Source organism: Aphanomyces astaci (genome assembly GCF_000520075.1).
Source record: "Aphanomyces astaci strain APO3 unplaced genomic scaffold supercont1.6, whole genome shotgun sequence".
In the NCBI taxonomy this organism is placed as follows: Eukaryota; Oomycota; class Saprolegniomycetes; order Saprolegniales; family Verrucalvaceae; genus Aphanomyces; species Aphanomyces astaci.
The window spans coordinates 445,558-468,566 of record NW_009798269.1 but is presented as its reverse complement, the minus strand read 5'-3'; the positions used below and the strand labels follow the sequence as shown (position 1 = coordinate 468,566).

Genomic DNA, 23,009 nt, shown 5'->3' with positions numbered 1-23,009 from the left:
TCGAGGTATTAATAACTGTACTGATATTTTGATTAAAATATAAAGTAGGACTGACAGCTTGTGATGGTTGGCGCAATAATCAAATCGCAACAGGATGCTATCTCGACGCGGAGCAGCCGTGGCACGCCGCTGGCACATGCATGCTCGATGCATGTCTTCACAGGATACCATCTACGCGCTTTCTTCTGCCGAAGGTCGGTCAGGTGTTGCCGTCATACGCATCTCTGGCCCCATGGCAGACCAATGCTTGCTTCAAATGACCACGTCCAAGCTACCGTCACCACGAATGTGCGACTTGATCACGTTAGCGCTCGAATACAGACTCATGAGTGGCGTATAGGGCCGTACGACGAGATCTTAAGCATCCATCTACCAAGGAACTTTTGGACACTGCTGTGGCGATTCGGTTTCTTGGCCCAAAGAGGTACCATGTTCCATGCTTCCACGGCCGTGAACGACACGGCATGCTAGTTTCACAGGGGAAGACAGCGTCGAGTTGTACGTGCACGGAAGTCGTCCTGTGATCTCTGGCGTGTTGCAAGCCCTCGGCACCCTTCCCGTACGAACAACTCCTCGTCAGCTTGTTCAAGTGGTCGTGATGACCATCGCCTTAGAGCTACCGCGCCGCCGAGGCTGGAGAGTTCACGGAACGGGCCTTTGAGAACCAAAAGATGGACTTGATGCAGGTGTGCCTCAAGTTGACATGTGTTTGCATCATCATGACACGGCCATGAACCACCAGGTCGAAGGCCTCGCAGATCTCCTCCATTCCGAGACAGAAGCCCAGCGGTCGCAAGCGTTGGCCCAAGTACTGTTTCAGTTGTTTTTAAAATGACTGGCTGTCAAGAATTGTAGATTTCTGGCACCATCGGTCAAGTGTACGACGACTGGCGGCGCAGCATCATGCAGTGTCTGGCGCACTCGGAAGCGTTGATCGATTTTGGCGAAGACGAGGACGACGTCACAGACGACGCGTACATTGCCGTGATTCAGTCGTAAGTAGCATGCGCAAAAGCTGTAAACTCATGAGCATCGTGGTGATATCAAACGTCATCCCAGGGTCCGTGACCTCAATGCATCCATCCAGCGGCATCTCCAAGATGGCCGGCGCGGCGAGATTCTCCGACACGGCGTCCATGTGGTCATCCTTGGCTCGCCCAATGCCGGCAAGTCCAGTCTGCTCAACCTCCTCGCACAACGAGACGCGGCGATCGTGTCGCCCATTGCCGGTACCCATTGAATTGTTTTCACAGTTCGATTTTCTGGTCGAGAAAACGTAAAGCAGCAGCATTTGTATTGGAGATGTGGTATGAATTTCCGCTTGATTGGCTACAATATCATTTTGGGATTTCTACTGGAAAGGGCAAAGTGGTATTAGCCAATGAGATGTCTCCGCCCTCGGTTTGTCTGTCCCATGGAAAATGGGAAATTTAAAGAAAATGGACAATACCATACAATATTACGTAGTATATGTATTATATATTATATACTACGTAATATTGTATGGTATTGTCGATTATATATTGGTCGCGATCAATTATTTCAAACTACTGCCTGTAGGTTTTATTTTTATATCATTCAAGTATACTATTCCTATAATTTCTCAATATATATTCAATGTAGGCACGACGCGCGATATCGTTCAAGTGCCGCTCAACTTGGCGGGGTACCCCGTCGTCTTGCACGACACAGCCGGCATCCGCGATACGTCGGACGGTTCGATTTGACAACTCATCGACTTCTCCTATTCTCATTGAAATGATCTTTGCTTATTGGTGTTCTTCTAGTGATCGAACGGGAAGGCGTCCATCGCGCGCTTCGATGCAACGACGCGTCGCAGCTCAAGCTTGTGGTCGTGGACGTCCAGGACGGCGCGGTGGACGCGGCGCTCCTGGCGCTCGTCGATGCCAGCACCATCGTCGTGCTCAACAAAGTCGACACCGCTCAACCGTCAGCGGCTCTATTGAACGTATGAAAACTCAATCCAACTACTCCCAACCCAGCGTTTAAATGAGGACTTTTATGTTTGAGTAGGCGGTGGCCCACGCCCCAGTGGTCTGCGCCTTGTCGTGCGCCAGTGGCGATGGCGTCGATGGGTTGTTGGCAACGCTGGAGCAGCGTGTGCGAGGCGTCTTCTCGTCAGAGGCGACCGACGGAACCCATGCGATCATCACGCGGGAGCGGCACCGGCAGCACCTCCACGCGTGCATAAGCCACTTGGACTCGTTTCTGGCCAACCCCCATCAGGTAACAACCAACACATCGTTCCACGGATGGTCGTAACGTCCTAGTCTTCCTAACTGGTTGTTGTTTATATATATATATATATATATATATATATATACAGGCGGAATTGGCGGCGGAAGAGCTGCGGCATGCCGTGGCATGCATCGGGCGCATTGTCGGGCGGGTCGACGTCGAAGACATTTTAGACGTGCTGTTTGCCGACTTTTGTATCGGCAAGTAAACACTTGCATACGACCAAGATGATAGTTATTTCAAAGAAACAAAAGTGTAAACTCGATCGTAACCTTGGTGCAAACAAGTTCCCACGTTGATATCGAGATCAAGTAATCAAACTAGTACCACTATAGTAGCAGTTCTATGTGGTATGCAATATGATTGACGTTTGTCGATGGACTTCTTGTCGCCCGCTAATTGATATTGATAGTATGCTGTAAAGTTAAAATCACTCAGCGGGCACTTGATAGCCTCGGCCGCGTACTAGCTGGGTTAGCAGCTAGCGGACTTTACTACTTGAAAACCTAACTGTGTCTGCTCCAGGGGAACAGGATGCTTAAACCGCTGGCGGTGGTATCCCGGGGTCCGGGGGGTGTCGCGGTGGCCTGAGGCTCGGCTCGGCGTACCTATGGGAGGAGGGAGGGCAGGTGGTAATAAGGAGATTCCACGGGCGTGCCATTGGAGCGTCTTGGCTGTGAGGTGGGCTCTGCGGATGCGGCGGTCATGGTTGTCGCCCGCTATTTACTATTACTAGTAATACTACCTAGTAAATCATTGTACTACGTAGTAGTACTGGCGGATCTAGAAGTACATGTAAAACGAAGGATTCTGTACAAACTCTAGCAAGGCAATACACACTACTAACACGTTCCTTGTGTGTTATGATATATTATATATTATCGCTACGACAACGTCATGCCAGCTTGTCGATAGCTCGCAGCGCTGTTTTGGCCATGCTCGACGTGCACTTGGTGGCGATCGCAAGGAGCGCGTCGCGGTGGCGGACACACAGCGCCGAGTACTTGGTGACGACGGTGAACAGCACGGACGCAAACTTGATGGAGGCGGTGGTGGTGGCGGGGGAGGCAGACACAGCGCGGGCCAGTGCGTGGACGACGAGGTCGATGGCGTCCTGCACGTGATTAGATGTACTCTGTCACAGATTCCCTCGACGATGCCAGTTAAAGTACCTGGGCGAGAGGGGCTTTGGCGTTGAAGATCTGCTGCACGACCAGCAGGACGCGGTCGTGGGGGCTGTGGAGGACGTTGGCGGCGATTAGTCGCGTAACAATCAGCGGCGTCAGGGACGGCCCGAGACCGTCGCGCACGAGCCGGGTCATGGCTTCGCATTGAGGCGCGTTCGCGGTGGCGCTAGTAAGGACGGGCACGAGGATGCGGTCGATGGCAATGTGCGGAAGGGATGTGGCCACCACCTGCAGGGCTTTAAGGAGGGAGCGGGGGATAGCGGAGGTCGCCGCTTGGACGCGCACCAGCAGCGTCGACTCCAACACGACCGCAGTGTCGTAGCTGGTCCACTTGGCCTCCACGAGTTTGCTAGCCAGCCATAGACACCATCAGCGAAAGTTGTTGAAATGGTAGCATTGGAATACATACGTGGTTAAGACGAGGACAGCGTCGTCGGAGAGGGAAGTTAGCGCCAGTGTCGAACACAGCAACTCTAAATACACGGTGGAGCAATACTCGGGGAGTTGCAGCAACGACGACGCGGCATGGAGGATGGCGTCGCATCGGCTGGTAATGTCGCTGGTTGTAGAGGAAGATGGTGTTGACTTGATGGACGAGACCAGGGCCAGGATCTACAACATACATGCATGCCAACGATTGAAGGTAGGAACTGCCGCGCTCTCGTGAGGATGGAAGCACCTCGTCGGGAAGTACAAGCGGCTCGATGGGAAGAGGTGCGGATGATGGGACGGATGTTGACACCTGAGATGCGCTAGCTCGTTTGTCCATCTTCATGGCGAGGTACGTAATGTCGTCGATGGGGTCGATGGGGTCTAGTGGCGCAGCAGGGATGCCGCTATCGTGGTCGTCGTCCACCTTGATTCGTTTACTTGACGGGGTTGATGGGGAAGAAGGCTTTGTCAAGTCGACGTCAACGGCGCGCTTGCCGGTACTGACGTTACAAGTGGGCACAGACATCCGAGCGATGACGCACGTGTCCACGCTGGGCATCCAAGCGGCTGGAGGTGGTGGTTTCTGCGCTTGGAACACAAGACGTGCTAGATGATTCACATACCGATCTGTTTCGACAGCAGAGATCAGCGTCAACGCATGCGATGTACGAGTTGCGTCCATGGCGGCGGCAAACCTCGTGGCTCGATGCACCATGCCGCTCCAGATGACTCGTTTGACGCCAAGTGGTAAGTCCTGTGCATCCAGAACACACGAGAGATACGAATGAAGATCGCCCACGTGGTCGTCGATGTGGGCTGCTACGCCATGGACTCCACCCTTGACTGCAGCCGCAACAAGAGTCGCTCGCAATTCCATTGCGACTTCTTCAATATAAAATAATACAGGTTATATACCTCTATAAAACATGCATGAGGTGGAATTATCAATTGAAACAGGCTATTTGATTGTATAATTTCTTGTTTTCCCGATTTTCAAAACGACAGCGGCTCGTCCTCGTCGGGAACTGCAAGCCACGGATGCAGTTCCATGCTTAGAACGGTCATGCGCTGAGACGGGTCTTTATGCAGGGAGAACTCGAGGAAGTTCATGCAGAGGGGAGAGAACGCAGTGGATGGAATGGGCACGGGATCCTGCAGGAGCGCGTCGAACAGGTCCTTGGGTGTTGCGGCGTCGAACGGCAACACGCCGAACAGGAACACGTACAACGTGACTCCAATGGCCCATGCGTCTGCCGCGAAGGGATCGAACGGGTCCCCTGAACAGCACTCGGGGGCGTAGAATTGATATGTTCCCAGCGTGTTTGTGATTTTGTCCGTGGGGAGGAACGATTGCGCGCATCCAAAGTCGGAGATGTGGCATCGGTTGTCCGCGTTCAAGAGAATATTGTCGGGCTACCATGATGTCAACGTTATGATGGAGGACGAAGGAGGTGCATGTATGTTGTACCTTGATGTCCCGGTGACACACGCCACGTGCATGGAGGTACTTGACCCCTTGGACAATGTCTCGCATGTGCTGTTTCGCCCATTCTTCGGTCAATGGTCCACGCGTGATGGGACTGTGGAATGCCTTGGACACGGAATTGTACACCATGCACGGACCAGTAGACATGTACTCCAAGATGAGGTAGATTTTGTCGCTCCCTGGGTCGTTGATCACTTCGAAGAGCAACACGATGTTCCGATGGTACAATGTCCGCATGACCTCGATCTCGGCCTCCACTTTGTCGAGTGCCGTCACGGCACGCATCGATTCACCCACCCGCACGTATTCTTTCATCCGTTGCAGCGCTGATTTCGACATAATCTTGGCGGCAAATGGTCGTGGCTGCGCATTCTCCACGCGGCGTTCACATCGTTTCACCTTCGCAAACGCTCCTTTCCCCAAACTCTCCTTCATGAAGTACTCGTTGACGCGGTCCGTCCCATCACATGGCGCATCTTCATGCGTTGTGATCAAGCTCTGCCATTCTCCTTGCGCCATGTTGCGATGTGAAGTTGTGGAATTGTTTCAAAACGGACCAATCAAGCGTCGTTAATGACTTGATTGGTTGATAATCATAGCCAATCCAATGCCACGATTTCGATCTTTTACTCGTCGTGGTGTCGTTCGAACCACCGTCATGGAGGGCATTGGCGACACTCTGCCGCGCCGGACGCCACCGCCACGGCCAGCCAATCATCCGAAGGAAACGCTTTTGCGTATCTTAAAGCACGCGGTATGCACGACATATGTCTGTCCCGTGTACATGACGTAGCTGACCGCCAGTGGCAATCCTAGAAGTCGTCCGCCGACCCGTCGGCCCAAGGCTTGCTCTCAGTGGAATCACCCCGCCCACGCGTGACCTCGAGCGCTGTAAAACACCATCGTAGCCACACTCCGCTGAAACTCGTCCAGGTCCCCCTATCATCTAGCACGACGACGGCAACACCGCAGCACAGGCAGCTGTTTCATCGGCAGCAAAAACACAAGCCAGCCATGATCCAAATCAACCCGGTAGTTCTGTCAGAGGAAAGCAGCAGCGACTCGTCCGCGAACGAGACCACGATGCTCCACCGTCGCTTGCTGCATGCTGCGACTGCAGCCACCCGCCACTATCAAGGTACCAAGTTCAACCAGATCCCACATGTGAAAAAATTCTATTAGACCGGCGGGGCACAGCGACAGACGCCCCCCCACGAGTCATCGCGGTGCCGTTTCGACACAGCATCCAAGTGCCTTCGTTCAGGAACCACTGCTTTCCTCGCTAAGCCTCTACTACCGGCAGTTGCTCCATGGTGCACTCGGTCACTTCGTAGCCGACGTCGCCATCGTTTTCGTCGGCATCGCGGTGCCCAATCGTCAGCACAGCGTAGTGACCCGCGTCCAGCCACCCTGTCGTCGTGCCACGTCAATGTCTTGTAGTTTGCGTACGGCGCGTACCTGGGTTTAAGACCAACTGGCCTTTCTCTATCCATTCCATAGACCCTTCTTTAGACGATGCATGAGGGGCAATACGACAACACCACGGCAGTCGCGCCAATTTCGCATACACGTTGCTCTTCCAGTCGTCGTAGTCGTCTGCGGCGGCATATTCCGTGCGGACTTCGAACGCGTGATGCTCGTCCTGGGACCCTTCCACAATTAGGTGCATCGGTCGAGACGCATGCACTTCGTCTGGATGGAGGTCGTCAATGTCGGCCGTGAGCGACACCTTGACCTTGTCGCAATTGACCGAATACGGCGTCAACCGTGGAGACTTCGTGAGCTCATGGATACGTTTGGTGGATGGAGGGTCGTGCGGTCCAGGAATGTAGATGACGCGACAGACGATCATCTCCAGTCGTGATAACACCGCCGTCATATCGCCTTCCGCTGCTGCGACACACGCTTCGGAGGGCGTCACTGTCGACACGTACGGTAAGACGAAGTCCCCGCATACGAAGACCACGTCAACAGCATGGCACCGAATGATGTGGTCACACAGCCGATTAACCATGTCGATGTTGCCGTGGATGTTGGACAGCACGAGGACATTCAGCCGCCTCGCTGAGTCATCAGCGAAATCCATCGCTTCCACCATGGTATGGTGTGTCGCCTTTCGGGAATGTACGAGTCCTTCATTAAAGTACTTGACACCAGTTTTGGCATTCGTTAAAATACTTCGTTGTGCTCGACAACGTATCCTATCCCTTCATTAAAGTTCGTATGTAGAATACCCAATCACGTGCAACCAATCCAAACATAGCAAACGTTGAAGTTACTGTACCCCGCCATTTTGAACTCGCATCATTTTACATCCAGGCCTCGCTCCATGAACACGATCTTCACTCAATGCGAGGTACCCGCCCTTCTTCCTCCTTCATAACCCTCCAGCATGGTTCTCTACTAGGTGGCTTCGTCACCTGAGAACAGTGGCCGAGCGAGCAGTCCGTTCCAGCCCGTGTACACGTGCGAAGTGTGCAAGATCAGCATGCGGTCAGCCAAGAAGCTCGAAGACCACGTAAACCATTCGCCGCTTCATCGAGCGGCATTGAATGAATCCGACATTGCGTTCAAGGCGGAGCTCAGTGGGGTACGTCGTGTCGCCTCCACTACCACCACGTGACGCCAACTCCTCGGTAGCGCTTGTCGAGCGAAGCCGACCGCCCCTGCAGTCCATGCCGCCAGCGTCTCATCTACGACGGTACCAAGCTGTTCTGGCGCGTCAACGAAACCCTCGAGCTGCACATTTACGAAGCTGTAAACGCCAACCTCGTCACCGTTGTCGGGCAAAGCACACAATTCAAGCAGGTCCGTCTGTTGTCTCCTGTCCTTGCCATGCTCACTATGTTCTAGAAACTACCCCCACTCGCGTTGGACCTGGCGATTCTGCAAAAGGCGACCGATGGCGGCGGCGGGAAATCTGATGCCGACGCGGTACGATCGTCGCCACCTCCATGGCTCATGCGACAACGTTGAGGTTGTTGACCACGATGGGGCATATGTAGAACCAAGCGTCGTCGCAACGTGATGCCATCGTAAAGTACATTTTGGCACGCGTCCAAGCGGTCAAAGACGCAAACGACGGATCGCTGTCTCTGTACCTTCAAAAGCAGAACGGCGATACAGTTGACCCCACGCGCACATCCAGCGACCTGCCGACGCAAGTGGTGTCGGACACGGCGCCGCGCCGCCGTCACACGTACGAAGATGCGTGTGTGGTCCAGAAAGAGGTGCAGAGCCACGCCAAAGCGATCAAGTCGTCGCGGCAAAAGGCCGAGCGGTGTCACGACATGGTTCGACTGTCGCTGGATGCGTTCATCGACTTGGAAGAGGTGGTGAAGACGCGTCCCAAGGACAAGGGCGATCACTTGTCATGGCTTGGGGCGTTCAATCGCGTGCGGCAGCGCACCGACATTGAAGTCATCAAGGCCAAGATGCAGTCGGGCCAGCAACATCATCATGACCACGTCGTCTCCCCTGGAAAGCACAAGATGGCGGAGACCACCCCAGAAGACAAATAACGACATGATTTATGCATAACTACGTTATACTAAGTGTTTCAATCGACTGAATCTCCCTTCGCCATGTATACATACCGCCATAGACGTGTTGGAGGTCGGGAGGACATGCACATTAGTCATAAGCCATCATGACGATCCATCGATGCATGCGTGCGTACATCGCAGTCCTTTCTGATGGTAAGGCTGACTTTTGCAGTATTATAAATCAATAGACTAATTCAATATGAAACAATGTATGCAGTGAAAAATAATATCTGGAACGTGTGTCATTTTGGGCGTTCAACCCACCAGCAAACGTACACACTCCTCCATCAAGCAAAGTACGATGGCAGACTTATCTGGCGCGCCTGTGCAGTTGATCCGCGTGGACCCTGATGGATCATTCCACGTCGAGGAGGCTGCCGTCAAGAAGCTGGAGAAGATCAAGGGAAAGATTGCCGTCGTAGCTGTCGCGGGGTTGTACCGGACGGGCAAATCCTTTCTCCTCAACCTGCTCGTAAACAAGCAGACAGCCACGGCGACCGCCAACGTCAACACTGGGTTCGCTGTGGGGGGTACTATCAACGCATGCACCAAGGGCATCTGGATGTGGGGCGAGCCATTCGTGTTGGACAACGGCACGTCCGTGATCTTTCTCGACACGGAAGGCATTGGTTCCGTGGACCGAGAACAGACGCACGACACGCGGCTGTTCGCGCTGGCGCTGCTTCTCGGGTCGTACTTTGTCTACAACAGCCGCGGCGTCATTGACGGCAACGCCATTGAAGACTTGAGTCTCGTCGTGAACTTGAGCAAGCACATTCAAACTTCGTCGGCGTCGGGGCACGGCCAATCCTCCAGCGCGCTCCACGAGTACTTTCCGTCGTTTCTGTGGGTCGTACGCGATTTTACCTTGCAGTTGCAGGACCAGGGCAAGGAAATCACGTCGAAACAGTACCTTGAAAACGCCCTCAAACCCCAGGTACATACTCGTTCAACAAATGATATATATATATCATTTCATCTTGTACTCGTGGTACTCATAGTGCCACCTTTCTGTGCTTCATGTAGGGCGGCTTCTCGGCAGATGTGGCCGGCCGTGATCAAATCCGCATGCTTCTATCCGATTTCTTCCGCGAGGTACGCGCGTCGCCGCCAATCCATCTTGCATCGATTTGCAGATATTTATATATGTGTGTGACGTAGCGCGACTGCGTGACCCTAGTCCGCCCCGTAGAAGACGAAGCCCAACTGCGCAACTTGCCCAACATCCCCTACGGCGACCTCCGCGGCGAATTCCGGTCCAAGTTTGAAGCGATGAAAACGCGCCTCTTTGACAAGGCCGCCCCCAAAAGCCTCTACGGCAAAGCCTTGAACGGCGCCATGTTTACCAACCTCGCCAAGTCGTACGTGGAAGCCCTCAACAGCGGCAAGGTAACTCCCCCCTGCTTCCCCCCCCTGCCCCCCCTCCTTTTCCCTGGGATGTTGTTGAATATGCTCTTGCATTAGGCGCCCGTGATTTCAAGCGCATGGACGCGTGTGGTGCAAGCGCAATGCGAAGACGCCGTGGACGACGCCGTGGCCGCGTTCAAGAAGCACATGAACGCCCGCGTCGCCGACTACGTGGACGGCAAAGAGCAGTTTGCCGATCGCTTTGAGGGGCTGCTCACCAGCGCAACACAAGTCGCCGCGGACGCCCAAGTCGTCAACGCCGGCGCTGGCACGGCGCAATTCGACGAGTTTGGCAACTTGAAGAAATTCGTGCCCGGGGGCATGGTCCCGTCCCCGAAAGCGGTAGGGCCGTTGCTTGAGCGATGAGATGGCTTGTCACACTAATTGGTGGCGGTGGGTAGGTGGACGTCGACGTGGTGGTGGCGGCTCCAGCCAAGAAGGACAAGCCGGAGCTGCAGCATGTGACGCTGCCCGTGTCCGCGGCTGACCTCGAAGCCATCTACGACCTGTGCGACAAACTCGCCGACCGCACGTTGCGCGCCGCCGACATTGGCGACCAGCCAGACATGCAACCGTTCCGGGTACGTTTATAGTGTGATTTGTTCGACTCGTCATTTCTTTTTCTTCTGGCGGTTGGTTGAATGAACCGCCAACAATCGCCGGATCTTTGAAATATATATCTCGAAGTTGAATCATTGTGACGATCCATTCGTTTTAGCCAATCACATGTCCACATTCATATCCTTTTTTATCCAATCATATACTGCATTGCTCGATATTTCCCGTTGATTCGCTCCAAATTGGCAAATTGGCCACAAGATTAGGTCGTAACGAGTAGTCGCGTAGGCTTCGTTCCGGACGTCGGCGCAAGCTGTGTTTGACGTGTATCGGCAAAAGAACGCGGCGGCCTCCATGGTGTACTGCAAGCACCTTCTCTCGTTTTTGAGTGATAAAAAGTTCAACTCGTTCACCACGTCCACGCTGGGCCCGCTCGAGTACCACCAGCGCACGCTGCACTACCTGGATGACCTCAAGGACCTGCACGCCGACTACGTCAAGCTGGCCATGGGTCCGTCTGCGGACGCTGCGTATTGCCAGTACATGAGCCAAAGCGTGTTCAACCAAGTGATGGAGTGGACAGAAGACACGACTCGAGCGCACGCCGCCCATTTGAACACGTTGCAAGTACAGTTGCCATCCCAACAACAACCGAATCCTCCTCAACTCTCTGGTCCAAACCAAGTGTCGGAAAGGTCTCATGTGGTTGATGTAGGCACACGTGAACGCGACGGGGCTCCAAGTGGCGTCGGCGCAAGGCCAGGCGACGGCCATGAAGGAACTCGCGGCCCAGGAAGTGCAAAAGTGCGACTTGACCCTCAAAGAAGCCGAACGAAAGTCCAAGGTAAATATATATATATATATAGTATTCGTGGTAGGATTTTGTGTCGATTCTGATATATACGTATTGCGTGCGGTTGTTGCTTTGGTAGAGCGACATTGACGCGTTGCGAGCATCTCTCGAGTACAAGACGCATGAACTGGAGCATGTGCTCAACCACAATGCGACCTTGCGTCGGCTCGCGGACACGGCGGTAAAATTATTATATCTTTTTGAGTATAAAATACTGTATATTTTGCGTATTCGATACGAATTTCCAGACCCCGTCGAATCGAATATCTCGCCGCCGAATCACGAATCAACGCTATTGGCTAATCCAATTTTGAGTGGATTTGATTGGCTCTTACAGAAAGGATATTCAACCAATCAAAATTCGAGCGAGAGTCCATATTGATTGACACAAATCGCGCGAATTTTGGAAGTTTATAGCGAATTCACAATATATTTTCCGTATTTTTAAAAAGTGATGTGTGAAATTCTGCTCATACTTCTTTCCCGGTGGAATGAAACATCGCTTGCGTTTGCAAAATGCATTGTTTTTAGCCAATCATAATGCAACCTTCATTCTTTATAGCCAATCATACTGCTTTGCTGGCTTTGTTGGCGATTTCAACCATCCCCAAATTGTCAAATTGGGGTGAAAAGCACATCGTATCCTTTGACTATGAAACCCGCATGGGTATTCTTTATAACTTGACATTGATGCAGCAACAAGGCAATGTGCGCGTGAACGAAGTCGCGACCAACAAAAGTCCTCAGTTTTTCGCTGGCTACTTGATCAAGCAAGGCGCGGTGACGTCGTCGGGGCAGCGATCCAAGTGGCAGCAGCGCTACTTTGTCCTGACCGGCGCGGCACTTCGGTACTTGACGGCAGAAGGGGCTGCCATAGTGTAAATGTGCTGGTTAATAGGTACTACAACACCAAGGACGACTTTGAACGATCGCGCAGTGACGATCCCCCCATCGACGTCGGGCGCGCCGTGATTGAAGAAGACCGTGACGTGGCGGAAGCGTTTTCGATTGCGTTCCCCGATCACTCGCACGACACTCTGTTTTTACACGCCAAGTCGCCGGCCGTCAAAGCCGACTGGATCGAACATCTTCTCAAAGTGCGCCGCAGCGCCGCGCCCCCGACGCGACCCATGGCCAGCGCTAACAACGGCGGCGGTCACTATCAGTTTTAGGCACTTGATACTTTGGCGGTCTCGCAGTTGAATACTACTAGTACTTTTCTTGTGGTTTTGCTCAATATCGTCAACGTACAGTAAGTACACTTCGAAGGACTACAGTACCCCGGTCGTACACTTCACGTGCTCGATTAGGTTAGACATACTGGATGTCACTATCCTAGTACAATACTAGTGACCATGAACTACTCGCCCAGCTCCGCTGTCAAAATGTAATAGTGTCGGGGTTACCTCGGCAGCATACTGTACGATAGTAACTGCGATACTGTACTTGTCGTTTTGAGTTTGCTTTCGCTTGTCCGTCCATCGCTTTCGATCTTGTTGCTCGAACACCTCAGACTGTGCATGGTCAAGGAAGGCTACATTGAGCCCCCTCCTCCGCCCACCGCAACGTCGTCGTCCTTGTCGTCGTCATCCTGGCCCATGTCGGTGGCATCTGCAAAGTTCATTCCGCACAGCTGTCCTGCGTTCAGAATCGCAATCGGTTTCAGAGGCAGCCCCGTGGACGACCCCACGTCTTCAAAGTCCTTCAAGTACGCCAAGTCTTCTGCAATCACTTGGCCAAACGCAACGTGTTTGCCGTTGAGCCAGCCACACTAATACTATCTCAAGACGATTTTGTTTGAAGAAACCACGGGGCCTAACTACCTCTCGGAAACACACAAAGAACTGGGACTTGTTGGTGTTGGCTTGGTGCGCCATAGACAACGTCCCTCGCATGTGCTATGCCGCCGCTATCAATGCCAATCACGACATCATTGTATCTACCTTGAACATAAATCCCTACATAAGGTGCTACCGTCAGCGCACTGGATGAGAAATAATCACATGTGGGTGTCGTACTTCATCGTCAAATGTGCGCGAGTTTGCCGAGGACCCGCCAATGCCGTTCCCTAGAATGTTCATGGTCGTGGTGTAAGGAAGAATGTACTAACCATGCGTGATGTCCCCTCCTTGCATCATGAAGCTAGGTATCACGCGGTGAATGTTGGAGCCTTTGTACCTACGTGAAGGCGTAGCATATTGAAAAGAGGTACACAGCTGCGATCATGAAGCTGGGCTGTGATTACCAGAGCATTTTCTTTCGAGCTTTGTCGACGCCTTCACCCGTGCAAAGCTGTCGAAAGTTTTCCACTGTGATGGGCAATTGGGGATAAAACAGCTTGAGAAACATAACGTCGTTAGAGCATGGTCCCCGCTTGAGATCGAAGAACAAGTCTAGCCTAGCTGACCTCAAAGCGCAGACGTCGCAACGGATCGTGTCCGATAGCAATGTCCAAGTACACCACAGGATTGCCCTTTCCACTGCCCATGGTGAACTCATAGATGCTCTGAGACACTGGTGCTTCTGTCATCCAGTCCGATGTTGTGCTAGCGACGGTGGCGCTTAACCAACAAGATCCATTGGTTCCACGATGCGGGGACTACCGGATATTATCCGTACATGACCCTTGACCAAGATTCGTGGCTTGACAAGGATATGAACTACTTCGAAGTACGTTGGATAGCGACTTACTAGTACAGTACTATGTGCTGTAGTTAACCGCCTTCATCTTCTTCTCGACTATCTTGCGGATGTCCTTTGACGTCTTTCTTGATCCACGTCCGATTGCCTGTGCTGTCTTCCCAGCTCAACTGACCCGCTTTCGACGTGCTGAGTAACGTCACGCCGGTCTTTTCCTCGAGCAGCATTTGGATCTTCTTTTTGGTTTCGTATGTGGTCTGGGTTGCCTTTGCACTGCCGCCACCATGCCCGTCGTCTTCCAAGTCCAGGAGCTGCTGCCGCCTGGACGAGTCCATCGCGTTGTTGCTCATGTGCCGCGGATGCAACTGGAGATTGAAAAACCCTGGTGAATGCTCTGGACGCTTGTACGATTTGTCGCCCAGTGCGCTATACGTCAACATGTTGCGCTCGTCAAGCGTCTCTCGATGTTTCTTGGCCCCCATCCGTGTCTCCAACTTGGCTTGGATGTCCCGCTGACTTTGAGCAAGGACATTTGGATGGACAGTCGATACTTTGTACCGCACCAATGGCTGTGTTGGCACAAAGTTGTTGCCGTTGACGAGCGTGCTGATGCCTCGACTTCGATCTTCCATGACGGGTGGCATGCCAATAACCTTGACACCTTCCGTGCGCGGTTCCTTTGGAGACGGAAACATTTTGGGTTTGATGTTGGCAAAGTGGTCGACCACAGGATGCACCACAGGCAACACGTGCCGACGTTCTACTAGCTGGTCATATCGATTGCTGGCAGGCGGCAGGTGCCGCCTTTCCTGCCGCCACCACGGCGGTGTCGGCTCCATGCTGATCTATTCTTGCCCTGAAAAATAGGTCGTTTCGCGTGTGTGAAATTTTCGCGGTTCATTGGTCAATATGTTATCCAATCAAAACCTGGTATCATAGTACCGAAAGAATGAATGTCGCGCGGTCATTTTCAAAATTCACACGAAACCAAAGCATGCACTTCCGCGCGCGCTTAGTGCTCAAGGTCGACGGCAAGCTCAAGCAGTCCAAGAAGTCGTACGATCTGCTTGTGGACAAGAACATGGTGTGCTTCAAGGACTCCGGAACGTTCAAGAGATCGTTTCCCAAACCCGACACGGTCGTCGTGGGGAAGCATGTTGCTCGGATCCAACAAGGGTCGCGATACTTTCTGTGCAGATTTCCCGACCGACCGAGTTTACTCCGATGCGTGGCAATGCTTGGCGAGATGGGCGTCACGATTGTCGACTACTATGACCTTACGCACCAAGACAGCACAAAGCAGCTCCGGGTCGCGTATTGCGTCAGGTACATGGGCAACGCAACACAATTTACACAAGACTCTCGCGATGTCCAAAGCAGCCTCCACCGCGCTTTATTCGACCCCACTCGTTAAATTATGCTACAACTCTACAACGCGATGCTCTCCACGGCGCCGTCTGGTGGTGTGTACGTGGACTCTTGCGTGTAGGTGTTAAAGTAGTAGTAGACCTGGTACGTGTCGTCCCAATACTGCGTCCACCCGTTGCCCATGTCCATTCCGTACGGGGTCGCATCCTCATTCGTCGCCGCTGCTTCTTGGATCGCTCCGGTGCTGCCTTCATCCACTCCACCTCCTCGAAATCCTCCCTCATCCAGCTCGGCTTCTCCCATCGTCTCGCCATTTTCGACAAACGTCGGCGGTCGCTCAAACGTGCGTTGTCCCGTGCGTTCATTGAAGTAATATGCGACGTGGTTGGCTGCCTCTTGCTTTATCACCCACGCTTTGGCTACGTCTTCCGCGGTTGCCTTGAACGCATTCGGCGGCAAGTACGTGCTCATTTTGGTCGTCGGGTTGAAGTACCACTCGCGGTGACTCGTGTCGTCCACATACTTTTCCCAGTCGCCCAACACCAAGCTCGGCTCACGGAACGGGCTCGTGCGCAGATACCAGCCGTCCAGTTCATCCTGCGCAATCTCGGACGGCCACACAGACGGGAACTCGCCGTCGCCATAGTCGATCCGCTTGCCATAGTAGTCGAACAGCGTGCGGAAGCAATGCTTGCGGCGGCGTCCTCCGGCGTGGATCGCATGCCAGCACTACCAAAGGAGGTCCCATGGGCATCAGTCATACTTTCATTACGCAGCTAGTTCTATTCATTCGAATAGACTAGCTACAATCACATATAAGACATATTGCTCATGCAAACTGCACGAATACATACAATGCTCCCGAGTGTTGCTATGTCAAACGTCATAGACAACACGAATATTATATGCCATAAGTCATAGGGAATTGTTTTAATATATATCAACAGTCATATAGGCAAGTTATACGCACAAGAATATTATATGTCATAAGTCATAGGGAATAGTTTTAGTATTAAAATTATATCGAAAGTCATAGGCAAGTTATACGCACATGAATATTATATGTCATATAAGTCATAGGGAATTATTTTAGTACTACGTACTTATATATCAATAGTCATAGGCAAGTGATACGCACATGAATATTATATTTCATAAGTCATAGGGAATTGCTTTAGTATTTCAAATTATATCGACAGTCATAGGCAAGTTCGTGTATTTTCATACGTCGTTGCAAAAGAACTCGCCACAATCCCCGCATTCGACCATGGCGACCTCGACGTCTGTGTATCGATCGATATATTAGTAAATATATATATATATATAATATATATATATCCACCGCAGTCATTGCAGCGGGGTTTGGGTAGCAAGTCCAGCAAGTCTTGTGGCATGCGATGTCGAATCTCGCCCGTGTCTTGGTGCTACAATCATTCATTCACAAGTCATCACTTGCAATCCATAACGATGTCGAGTCGACATCTCTTGACACTTACAAAGTACACTTTGGCGCCAGTGCCTTCGGCGTTGGGCACTTCCTTCCACCGTCGTTTCCGCGCGTCCACAGCCTCGCGGTACCGCTGCCGCCCTTTTTGGCCGCGCCATCCCGCTTGAATGACCGTTGCCAAGTGGTTTTCCAGCTTGGTTTGAAGCACAAGACGCTATTCCATGATGATGAGGAGAAGGATGCTTCCCTCTGTTTTCATTCCAAGCATGCCAGTAGGACTATGTACCTGAATGGCGGCTTGTTGAGCTTGCGCTGCCGCCGCCCGTCCCAGCCGACCCCGCCATCGAGTTTGCAGTTTGGTCGCGGCATTCGCTCGTCGTTGGTACTGCTCGTCCTTGAGCACCCGTAGCATGTGCTTCGCCATGTGTCCTGCCATGTCGATTTCACAAGATGGCGTCATTATCCATGTCCTGTGACAGTACCTTGTTTACGCCGCCATGCCGCTTGGAGCCGCAAGGCGGCGTCGGTTCGCAGCTGAAACTCGCGGCCAATTTTCATCAACTGGTACGACAGCATGTCTTGGCGTCGTCGAAATCGGCGCTGGATCTTCGTGGCCGCGCTGCGAGCCGCAGCGTCTTCGTCCAGCCGCCTCTGGTGCAGCCGGTTCTCCCGCCGCCGCCGGATCACCCGCTGCAAGCACATCGCCGCGTGCTCTTTTTTTCGTTCAAACAGCTTCAGCGCTTGGCGCTTCTGCTGGGCCTCCAGCCGCGCCGCGCGACCGCGGTACAATGACTGAAGCTTGTTGGCCGCGGCTTGTTGTTCGGCTTTCTTGGCTTTCAACGCCTTAAGTAGTTGAAGAAATTGAGATGATGCACGCTGGTAAGCTGCTGTTGGTTCTTACGGTCGAGAAGAGCGAGTTGCGGTTGCGCCACCCGTATGCCCGGAACGCTCGCTGCAGCACCGCCGCCGCTATCTGCCGCCGCGCCTCCCACGCTTGCTTGAGTAGCCGCTTGGAATTGAACACGTCGCGTGCTTTCTTGCGTCGCCAAGCCGACTGCACGCGGATCACCATGCGAACGTACCGGTCGCGGTCGCGTTGTTTCCGCAGCCGTTCGGCCAGCGTTCGGGCGACATGGGCTCGATACGATGCCTGGAATGAGGGCGAGGAGGAAGACGAGGGTTGATTCATCAAGTCTTGAATGCGAATGGGATATGGATTATATTCATATGATGGCCCTACTTGAATCCTCGTGGCGGCGTCGTGCTGTCGCCGCCGCAACATGCGCTGGACCGCGGCGTACTGTCGAGCTTGCCGGCCGCGGAACACGCTCTGCATTTTAGACGCGGCCCAGTGGACAAGCGCTTGTTCCCGTCGACGCGCGGCATCCCGGCGCGCCACTTTGGCTCGATACAGACACTTGAAACGTGTGAAACAAAAGCAAATCGTAGAAAAAACAAAGTTGTACCTGGATGCGAATCGCAGCTTTCCAGCACGTGCCATAGTGGTCGAGGAACATCATGTCCATGGCTCGATATTTTGGCACGATGCCTCTCACTTTGCCGTGCTCGCGGAGGTCGCCATACTTCCACGCGGCGCGCAGCGGCTTGAGTGCCATGTACGAAATGGCCGAGTTCTGTGTAGAGTTCGGCGTGTGTGTGTCGAAGTACGAGGCAATGTGACAACGTACCGTCACGTCCAACTCCATGAGGTTTATGCACCGATCAGCCAGCCAGGACACGCCGATGATCGTAATCGAATGCAGCCCCGCGAGCCACAAGTGCTGAAGTTCGGTCAAGTGGTCGCATATCGCGAGAAGTGCCATGTCGTCGAGGCGGTGGCAGCCTACGACAACGTTGTCGTGACTTGGAACTGAGAGGTACCTCGACGACAACGACAGTACCTGCCAAGTCCAACGTGCGGATGTAGATGCAGCCCTTGCACAGCTGCTGGATGCCAGCGGTGGTGACCTTTTCACACTCTCGAAGCCGCAGCGACTGCAGTAGGGGCATGCCGCCATCCGAGCCGCCTATGGCGACCAACGCGGTGTCGTCAACGAGGCGGCAATGTGATAAATCCAACAGGGTGAGTTTGTGGCACTGGCGGCTCACGTCGCGAACGCCCGTGCTGGAAACACTACAGCAACCAAACAGAATCAACGTGCGGAGATCGTGGAACCCGCGGCCGATTTGCTTGCACGCGGCCTACAATACCGAGATCCTGCCACATTCAGCCAATTTCGGTTCCTTTTGTGTGGCCAGTGTCTTACGTACGTCGTCAACACGAATGCACTTGGTTAAATCCAAGTGTTGCAGGCGCTTGCAACCGTGGCTGAGTGCCGCCAGCCCTTGCGCATTCTCGCGGCCAAGGCTCAAGCCGTCCGAAATGAGAATCGTACTGCGTAGTCCAAGGGTGTGCAGGTCCCGGCAGTGCACTGAGAGGTAACGGAGCCCAATGTCCGACATCCGAGGACACCCGCTGATGTCGAGAAGCCCGAGCCGGATGCAACCGTCGGCCACCGCTCGAAGTGACAAGTCTGTCAACTTGACGCAATGAGACACGTTGACGTGGGCTAGCGCAGGACACCCCATCGCGAGCCAGCTCAGCCCTGCGTCCGTGAGGTAGTCGCAACCTGACACGTTGACATGCTATTCCCATGTATACAATATTAGGATGCATAGAGAGGGTTCTGGGGTACCGTACGTACTTGAAGGATTTTGCAGCGTTCTGACAGCGGCAACAACGCCATGTCGGTGAGTTTGTACTGAAAGTCGCTGCGACTGAGGTCAATGTGAAGCAAATCGGGGCATCCGTTGGACAAGGACAGAATACCCGTGTCTGAAATCTACATTCGAGTTTGCATTACCCAGGCATCAGTAGCAATAGTCAACCCGTCCGACCTCTTTGCAGCCTTGCGCGTAAAAGAGCTGCAGGTTGTGGCACGTGGAAGCTAGTGTCCGCGGCACTAAGTCAGTCGCCTACCATCAAACAACGTTGACAGCATAGTTTCAAGAGCAAACTTGTAGTTTTTCGTACATGACAACAATGTGAAATGTCATAATGCGTGAGCAAGGGGCAGCCGTGCGCGACCTTGAGCAGTGCAAACTCGGGAATGTGCTTGCATCCGCGGACAGAAAACGCTGCTCCATGTATTCATTATGTCCGTAGATTGTTCATGAGATGGAGTGAATAAATACTACCGTGGAGAAGGGGACATGACTCTCCAATGGCGCAGACGCCCATGCCACCCAAATGCACCATGTAGCTCAAGTCAATTTCGCGAAGGTGTTTGCAATTCGCCGCCACCCATCGCACCAAGTCGTCTGTTAGCTACACATGACAATCTGGTGAAGTCCACGTTACGTTTTTGTCGTACTTGTACCTTGGTTGTGCGGCTGAGGTTGAGCGCATGTAGCCGAATGGATAATGCGGCTATGGCGTGGCGAACCCCCCCGTCCGAGACCTACGGAGATTTTGTGTCAATTTGAGCAATGTCTGTTCCTTTCAAACTCACGAGCTCCGCGCCTTGGAGGTTCAGAGTCACAGAGGTCGGTGGCTGCTTTGGTGGTACAGTTGGCGACGTCTTCCGCAAGTCTACCGGTACAGCGTTGGGATGACTTGTACCCTAAGCCCTTCTCTTACCCGTGAGCAACGTCATGATGGCATTTGGGGTAATGTCGTCGGCAGTTTGATTCGACGACGGCCATCCGATTTGAGTTTGTACCGTGGCCAGTTTGGCAAGGCACGAGTCGTGCACAACAAGGGTCCATCTCTACGTTTGGACGACTCCCCAACTTTGTGCACATGTGTCGTCCTCGTACCGAAAGATTCAGGTCATCGCCGGCCATCAACTCTGTCGGCAATTCGTCGTAGGCCAAATCCAATGGCGACAGCAGTCGCTCCTGGTCTGACGTGAGTTTTCTACGTGACCAAATATGAACAAGCCATCCCCAATCCCGACGCTGCCACGTACGACGTCGACCGTTTTGCGCGCAACTTAATCGGGGACAGCGCTTCGTCCACTGGCTCGTCAATCGAATTCAATCGGATGCCACCATGGGACCTTCGCTTGCGGCTACAAAATCATATACGTGGCCACGTGAGCTGACCGATCAATATTGGGGTAGATAAGGGCAGCAAGATGTACCCGGCACTTCGAACCATGTTGGCCGTGGCGACATCCCAGGGGAATAGAATCGGTTACACCTCGAAACCGCCACGGTTACTGCATACAGTATCATCATGCTCGACACAAACAAAAGTCATAGGTGGATGAGGCGAACCATGATGACCACGCAACACGACAACAACGGCATCAATAGGTATTACTATGCGCAATGACCAACACTTCGGACGAATGGTGTCGATTGTTAAGATAGATCAGCGGCGGGGGGGGTTGGACTGGCATCATGGAGATGGAATTGCCAAGTAAAAAGCTGCTCTGTGAAGGTCCAAAAATCAGTATATGTGCTTTACAGTATTTAGTGTATGAATCAAGGACTTTGGTGGGTTAATAGTGTGAGTCTCGTTCTTGGTTGTGATTGGTTGTTAGACTTAGTACCCGAAAATAATAGTAACTGTTACTATTAATATTGTGCTTTTCACCTTTTTTGGCTGATCCAGGACTAAAACCATGCATTAATAAAAATTCGTCGTAAAATTACGCCATCCATCCATGGTTTTACGGATGCAAGTGAAGTTATTTTACGGTTCAGCGTTGAATTCTTACTATTCGTGATGCTTTGATTGGATAAGAATTGGTGGAGGTGCTCGGTTTCATTTGCCCATTTCAAATGGGCAAACAAGTTGTTTTACAATGATCAGCATCGACAGCGTTGGAGATGTGTTGTGCTTGTCCAAGTATACGGCATTGACGTTGACATCGTTCGCGTCCTACTCGGGCTGTCACGGCGTAGCGTAACCAGATTCAACACGATGTTTACATCTACTGGTAACGTGACCCAGGTGAAGACGCGCTCGACAGGGTCACGCTGGCCGGCAGAGGTCAATGCCTGGGTGAACGAGTACGCAACAGTTCACCCTTGTTTCTACATCGAAGAGCTTAAAGACGCTCTGCGACACCAATTCCCGACGCTCAAGAATGTATCTGCGGCAACGATATGTAGAGCACTCATGCATGACTTAGGTTTGACGCGAAAAGGTATTAAATGTTCGAATATATTTCCAGTATTTATTCGTTGTATATTAGTCTTAGAACGACGAGCGCGTGAGGCTGCAGATTTCGAGTTGCGTGATTACTATCGGCGACTGAGCCCGTACTACTCGTACCCCGACCAGCTCGTGTTTGTCGACGAGACTTCCAAGGACGGACGCGATTCGATTCGCAAGTACGCTTGGTCGAAGCGCAACAAAAAGGCAATTGTAAAGTTTCCATTTTCTCGTGACCAGCGGGTGTCAGCGCTTGCGGCATTTACGACCTCCGGATTTTTAGCGTGGGATTATGTGGACGGTATAATATTTGCCTATTTTTGTCCTTTTTGTTATATATTTATTTGCATAATTTAGGAACATTTGATCGTGCTACGTTTCATGACGTCATGGTCAAAAATATTATGCCGTATTTGAACCCGTGGCCGTTGCCGCGTTCAATTTTGGTTTTGGACAACGCAAAAATCCACATGTACAAGGAGCTCCAAGAAGCAGTTCATAGTCGTGGAGCATTGCTATTTTTTCTGCCACCATATTCTCCGCAGCTAAATCCTATTGAGGTGGGATTTAGTTTGCTGAAGCGCTGGATTGACAAGTACTGATTTCCCTCGCTATTGGAAACGCAGAAAACTTGATAATTTTTACAATCCAATATTATCA

General features: G+C 52.5%; 10 protein-coding genes across 19 annotated transcripts; 5 read left to right on the top strand and 5 right to left on the bottom strand.

Annotated features, from left to right (window-relative positions):
- Positions 1–57: 57 nt before the first annotated feature.
- Positions 58–2,556, top strand: H257_03482. 2 transcript variants are annotated; one of them, XM_009827595.1, is made up of 11 exons: positions 58–288; positions 341–424; positions 472–559; positions 615–686; positions 743–808; positions 856–995; positions 1,060–1,229; positions 1,624–1,716; positions 1,788–1,969; positions 2,035–2,247; positions 2,348–2,556. In XM_009827595.1, exons 1-11 carry the CDS (start codon positions 95–97, stop codon positions 2,465–2,467), a joined length of 1,422 nt encoding a protein of 473 aa, XP_009825897.1. In that variant the 5' UTR covers positions 58–94; the 3' UTR covers positions 2,468–2,556. The 2 variants fall into 2 exon arrangements, with proteins under 2 accessions (XP_009825897.1, XP_009825898.1); XM_009827596.1 differs by having other exon boundaries at positions 1,788–2,247.
- A 556-nt stretch (positions 2,557–3,112) lies between these two features.
- Positions 3,113–4,759, bottom strand: H257_03481 (hypothetical protein). Its single transcript, XM_009827594.1, has 4 exons — positions 4,126–4,759; positions 3,856–4,058; positions 3,432–3,795; positions 3,113–3,373 (listed from the first exon to the last, which is right to left on the bottom strand). Exons 1-4 carry the CDS (start codon positions 4,753–4,755, stop codon positions 3,155–3,157), a joined length of 1,416 nt encoding a protein of 471 aa, XP_009825896.1. The 5' UTR covers positions 4,756–4,759; the 3' UTR covers positions 3,113–3,154.
- Positions 4,760–4,803: 44 nt separating this feature from the next.
- Positions 4,804–5,891, bottom strand: H257_03480 (CAMKK protein kinase). The gene is made up of 2 exons (XM_009827593.1): positions 5,347–5,891; positions 4,804–5,291 (listed from the first exon to the last, which is right to left on the bottom strand). The coding sequence occupies exons 1-2, from the start codon at positions 5,881–5,883 to the stop codon at positions 4,872–4,874; spliced, it is 957 nt and encodes a 318-aa protein (XP_009825895.1). The 5' UTR covers positions 5,884–5,891; the 3' UTR covers positions 4,804–4,871.
- A 102-nt stretch (positions 5,892–5,993) lies between these two features.
- H257_03479 lies at positions 5,994–7,483 on the top strand. Of its 2 annotated transcripts, XM_009827592.1 has the most exons (4): positions 5,994–6,118; positions 6,181–6,255; positions 6,298–6,502; positions 6,547–7,483. In XM_009827592.1, the coding sequence occupies exons 1-4, from the start codon at positions 6,023–6,025 to the stop codon at positions 6,648–6,650; spliced, it is 480 nt and encodes a 159-aa protein (XP_009825894.1). In that variant the 5' UTR covers positions 5,994–6,022; the 3' UTR covers positions 6,651–7,483. The 2 variants fall into 2 exon arrangements, with proteins under 2 accessions (XP_009825894.1, XP_009825893.1); XM_009827591.1 differs by having other exon boundaries at positions 6,181–6,502.
- A 185-nt stretch (positions 7,484–7,668) lies between these two features.
- Positions 7,669–8,948, top strand: H257_03478 (hypothetical protein). The gene is made up of 5 exons (XM_009827590.1): positions 7,669–7,720; positions 7,772–7,954; positions 8,005–8,172; positions 8,218–8,298; positions 8,370–8,948. The coding sequence occupies exons 1-5, from the start codon at positions 7,694–7,696 to the stop codon at positions 8,883–8,885; spliced, it is 975 nt and encodes a 324-aa protein (XP_009825892.1). The 5' UTR covers positions 7,669–7,693; the 3' UTR covers positions 8,886–8,948.
- A 202-nt stretch (positions 8,949–9,150) lies between these two features.
- H257_03477 (hypothetical protein) lies at positions 9,151–12,999 on the top strand. Of its 5 annotated transcripts, XM_009827585.1 has the most exons (10): positions 9,151–9,846; positions 9,936–10,004; positions 10,071–10,298; positions 10,374–10,658; positions 10,718–10,897; positions 11,163–11,501; positions 11,590–11,718; positions 11,807–11,908; positions 12,424–12,575; positions 12,626–12,999. In XM_009827585.1, the coding sequence occupies exons 1-10, from the start codon at positions 9,211–9,213 to the stop codon at positions 12,897–12,899; spliced, it is 2,394 nt and encodes a 797-aa protein (XP_009825887.1). In that variant the 5' UTR covers positions 9,151–9,210; the 3' UTR covers positions 12,900–12,999. The 5 variants fall into 5 exon arrangements, with proteins under 5 accessions (XP_009825887.1, XP_009825888.1, XP_009825890.1 ...); XM_009827586.1 differs by having other exon boundaries at positions 12,424–12,999; XM_009827588.1 differs by having other exon boundaries at positions 11,163–11,718.
- H257_03476 (hypothetical protein) lies at positions 12,996–14,294 on the bottom strand. 3 transcript variants are annotated; one of them, XM_009827584.1, is made up of 7 exons: positions 13,973–14,109; positions 13,838–13,905; positions 13,746–13,795; positions 13,671–13,685; positions 13,551–13,625; positions 13,134–13,498; positions 12,996–13,073 (listed from the first exon to the last, which is right to left on the bottom strand). In XM_009827584.1, exons 1-6 carry the CDS (start codon positions 14,074–14,076, stop codon positions 13,262–13,264), a joined length of 549 nt encoding a protein of 182 aa, XP_009825886.1. In that variant the 5' UTR covers positions 14,077–14,109; the 3' UTR covers positions 12,996–13,073; positions 13,134–13,261. The 3 variants fall into 3 exon arrangements, with proteins under 3 accessions (XP_009825886.1, XP_009825885.1, XP_009825884.1); XM_009827582.1 differs by adding an exon at positions 14,135–14,294 and having other exon boundaries at positions 13,008–13,498; positions 13,973–14,064; XM_009827583.1 differs by having other exon boundaries at positions 12,996–13,498.
- A 107-nt stretch (positions 14,295–14,401) lies between these two features.
- On the bottom strand, positions 14,402–15,222 carry H257_03475 (hypothetical protein). The gene has a single exon (XM_009827581.1). It carries the CDS (start codon positions 15,204–15,206, stop codon positions 14,442–14,444), a length of 765 nt encoding a protein of 254 aa, XP_009825883.1. The 5' UTR covers positions 15,207–15,222; the 3' UTR covers positions 14,402–14,441.
- Positions 15,223–15,361: 139 nt separating this feature from the next.
- On the top strand, positions 15,362–16,372 carry H257_03474 (hypothetical protein; the record flags this gene model as incomplete). Its single annotated transcript, XM_009827580.1, has 1 exon — positions 15,362–16,372. One exon carries the CDS (start codon positions 15,362–15,364, stop codon positions 15,779–15,781), a length of 420 nt encoding a protein of 139 aa, XP_009825882.1. The 3' UTR covers positions 15,782–16,372.
- On the bottom strand, positions 15,688–21,366 carry H257_03473. Of its 2 annotated transcripts, XM_009827578.1 has the most exons (22): positions 21,328–21,366; positions 21,154–21,255; positions 21,002–21,101; positions 20,823–20,952; positions 20,695–20,774; positions 20,563–20,643; positions 20,381–20,510; positions 20,217–20,320; positions 20,081–20,158; positions 19,888–20,025; positions 19,454–19,828; positions 19,084–19,384; positions 18,871–19,025; positions 18,649–18,816; positions 18,423–18,599; positions 18,084–18,332; positions 17,665–18,025; positions 17,469–17,611; positions 17,232–17,396; positions 17,078–17,159; positions 16,963–17,018; positions 15,688–16,464 (listed from the first exon to the last, which is right to left on the bottom strand). In XM_009827578.1, exons 1-22 carry the CDS (start codon positions 21,342–21,344, stop codon positions 15,796–15,798), a joined length of 3,861 nt encoding a protein of 1,286 aa, XP_009825880.1. In that variant the 5' UTR covers positions 21,345–21,366; the 3' UTR covers positions 15,688–15,795. The 2 variants fall into 2 exon arrangements, with proteins under 2 accessions (XP_009825880.1, XP_009825881.1); XM_009827579.1 differs by lacking the exon at positions 15,688–16,464 and having other exon boundaries at positions 16,553–17,018.
- Positions 21,367–23,009: the final 1,643 nt, after the last annotated feature.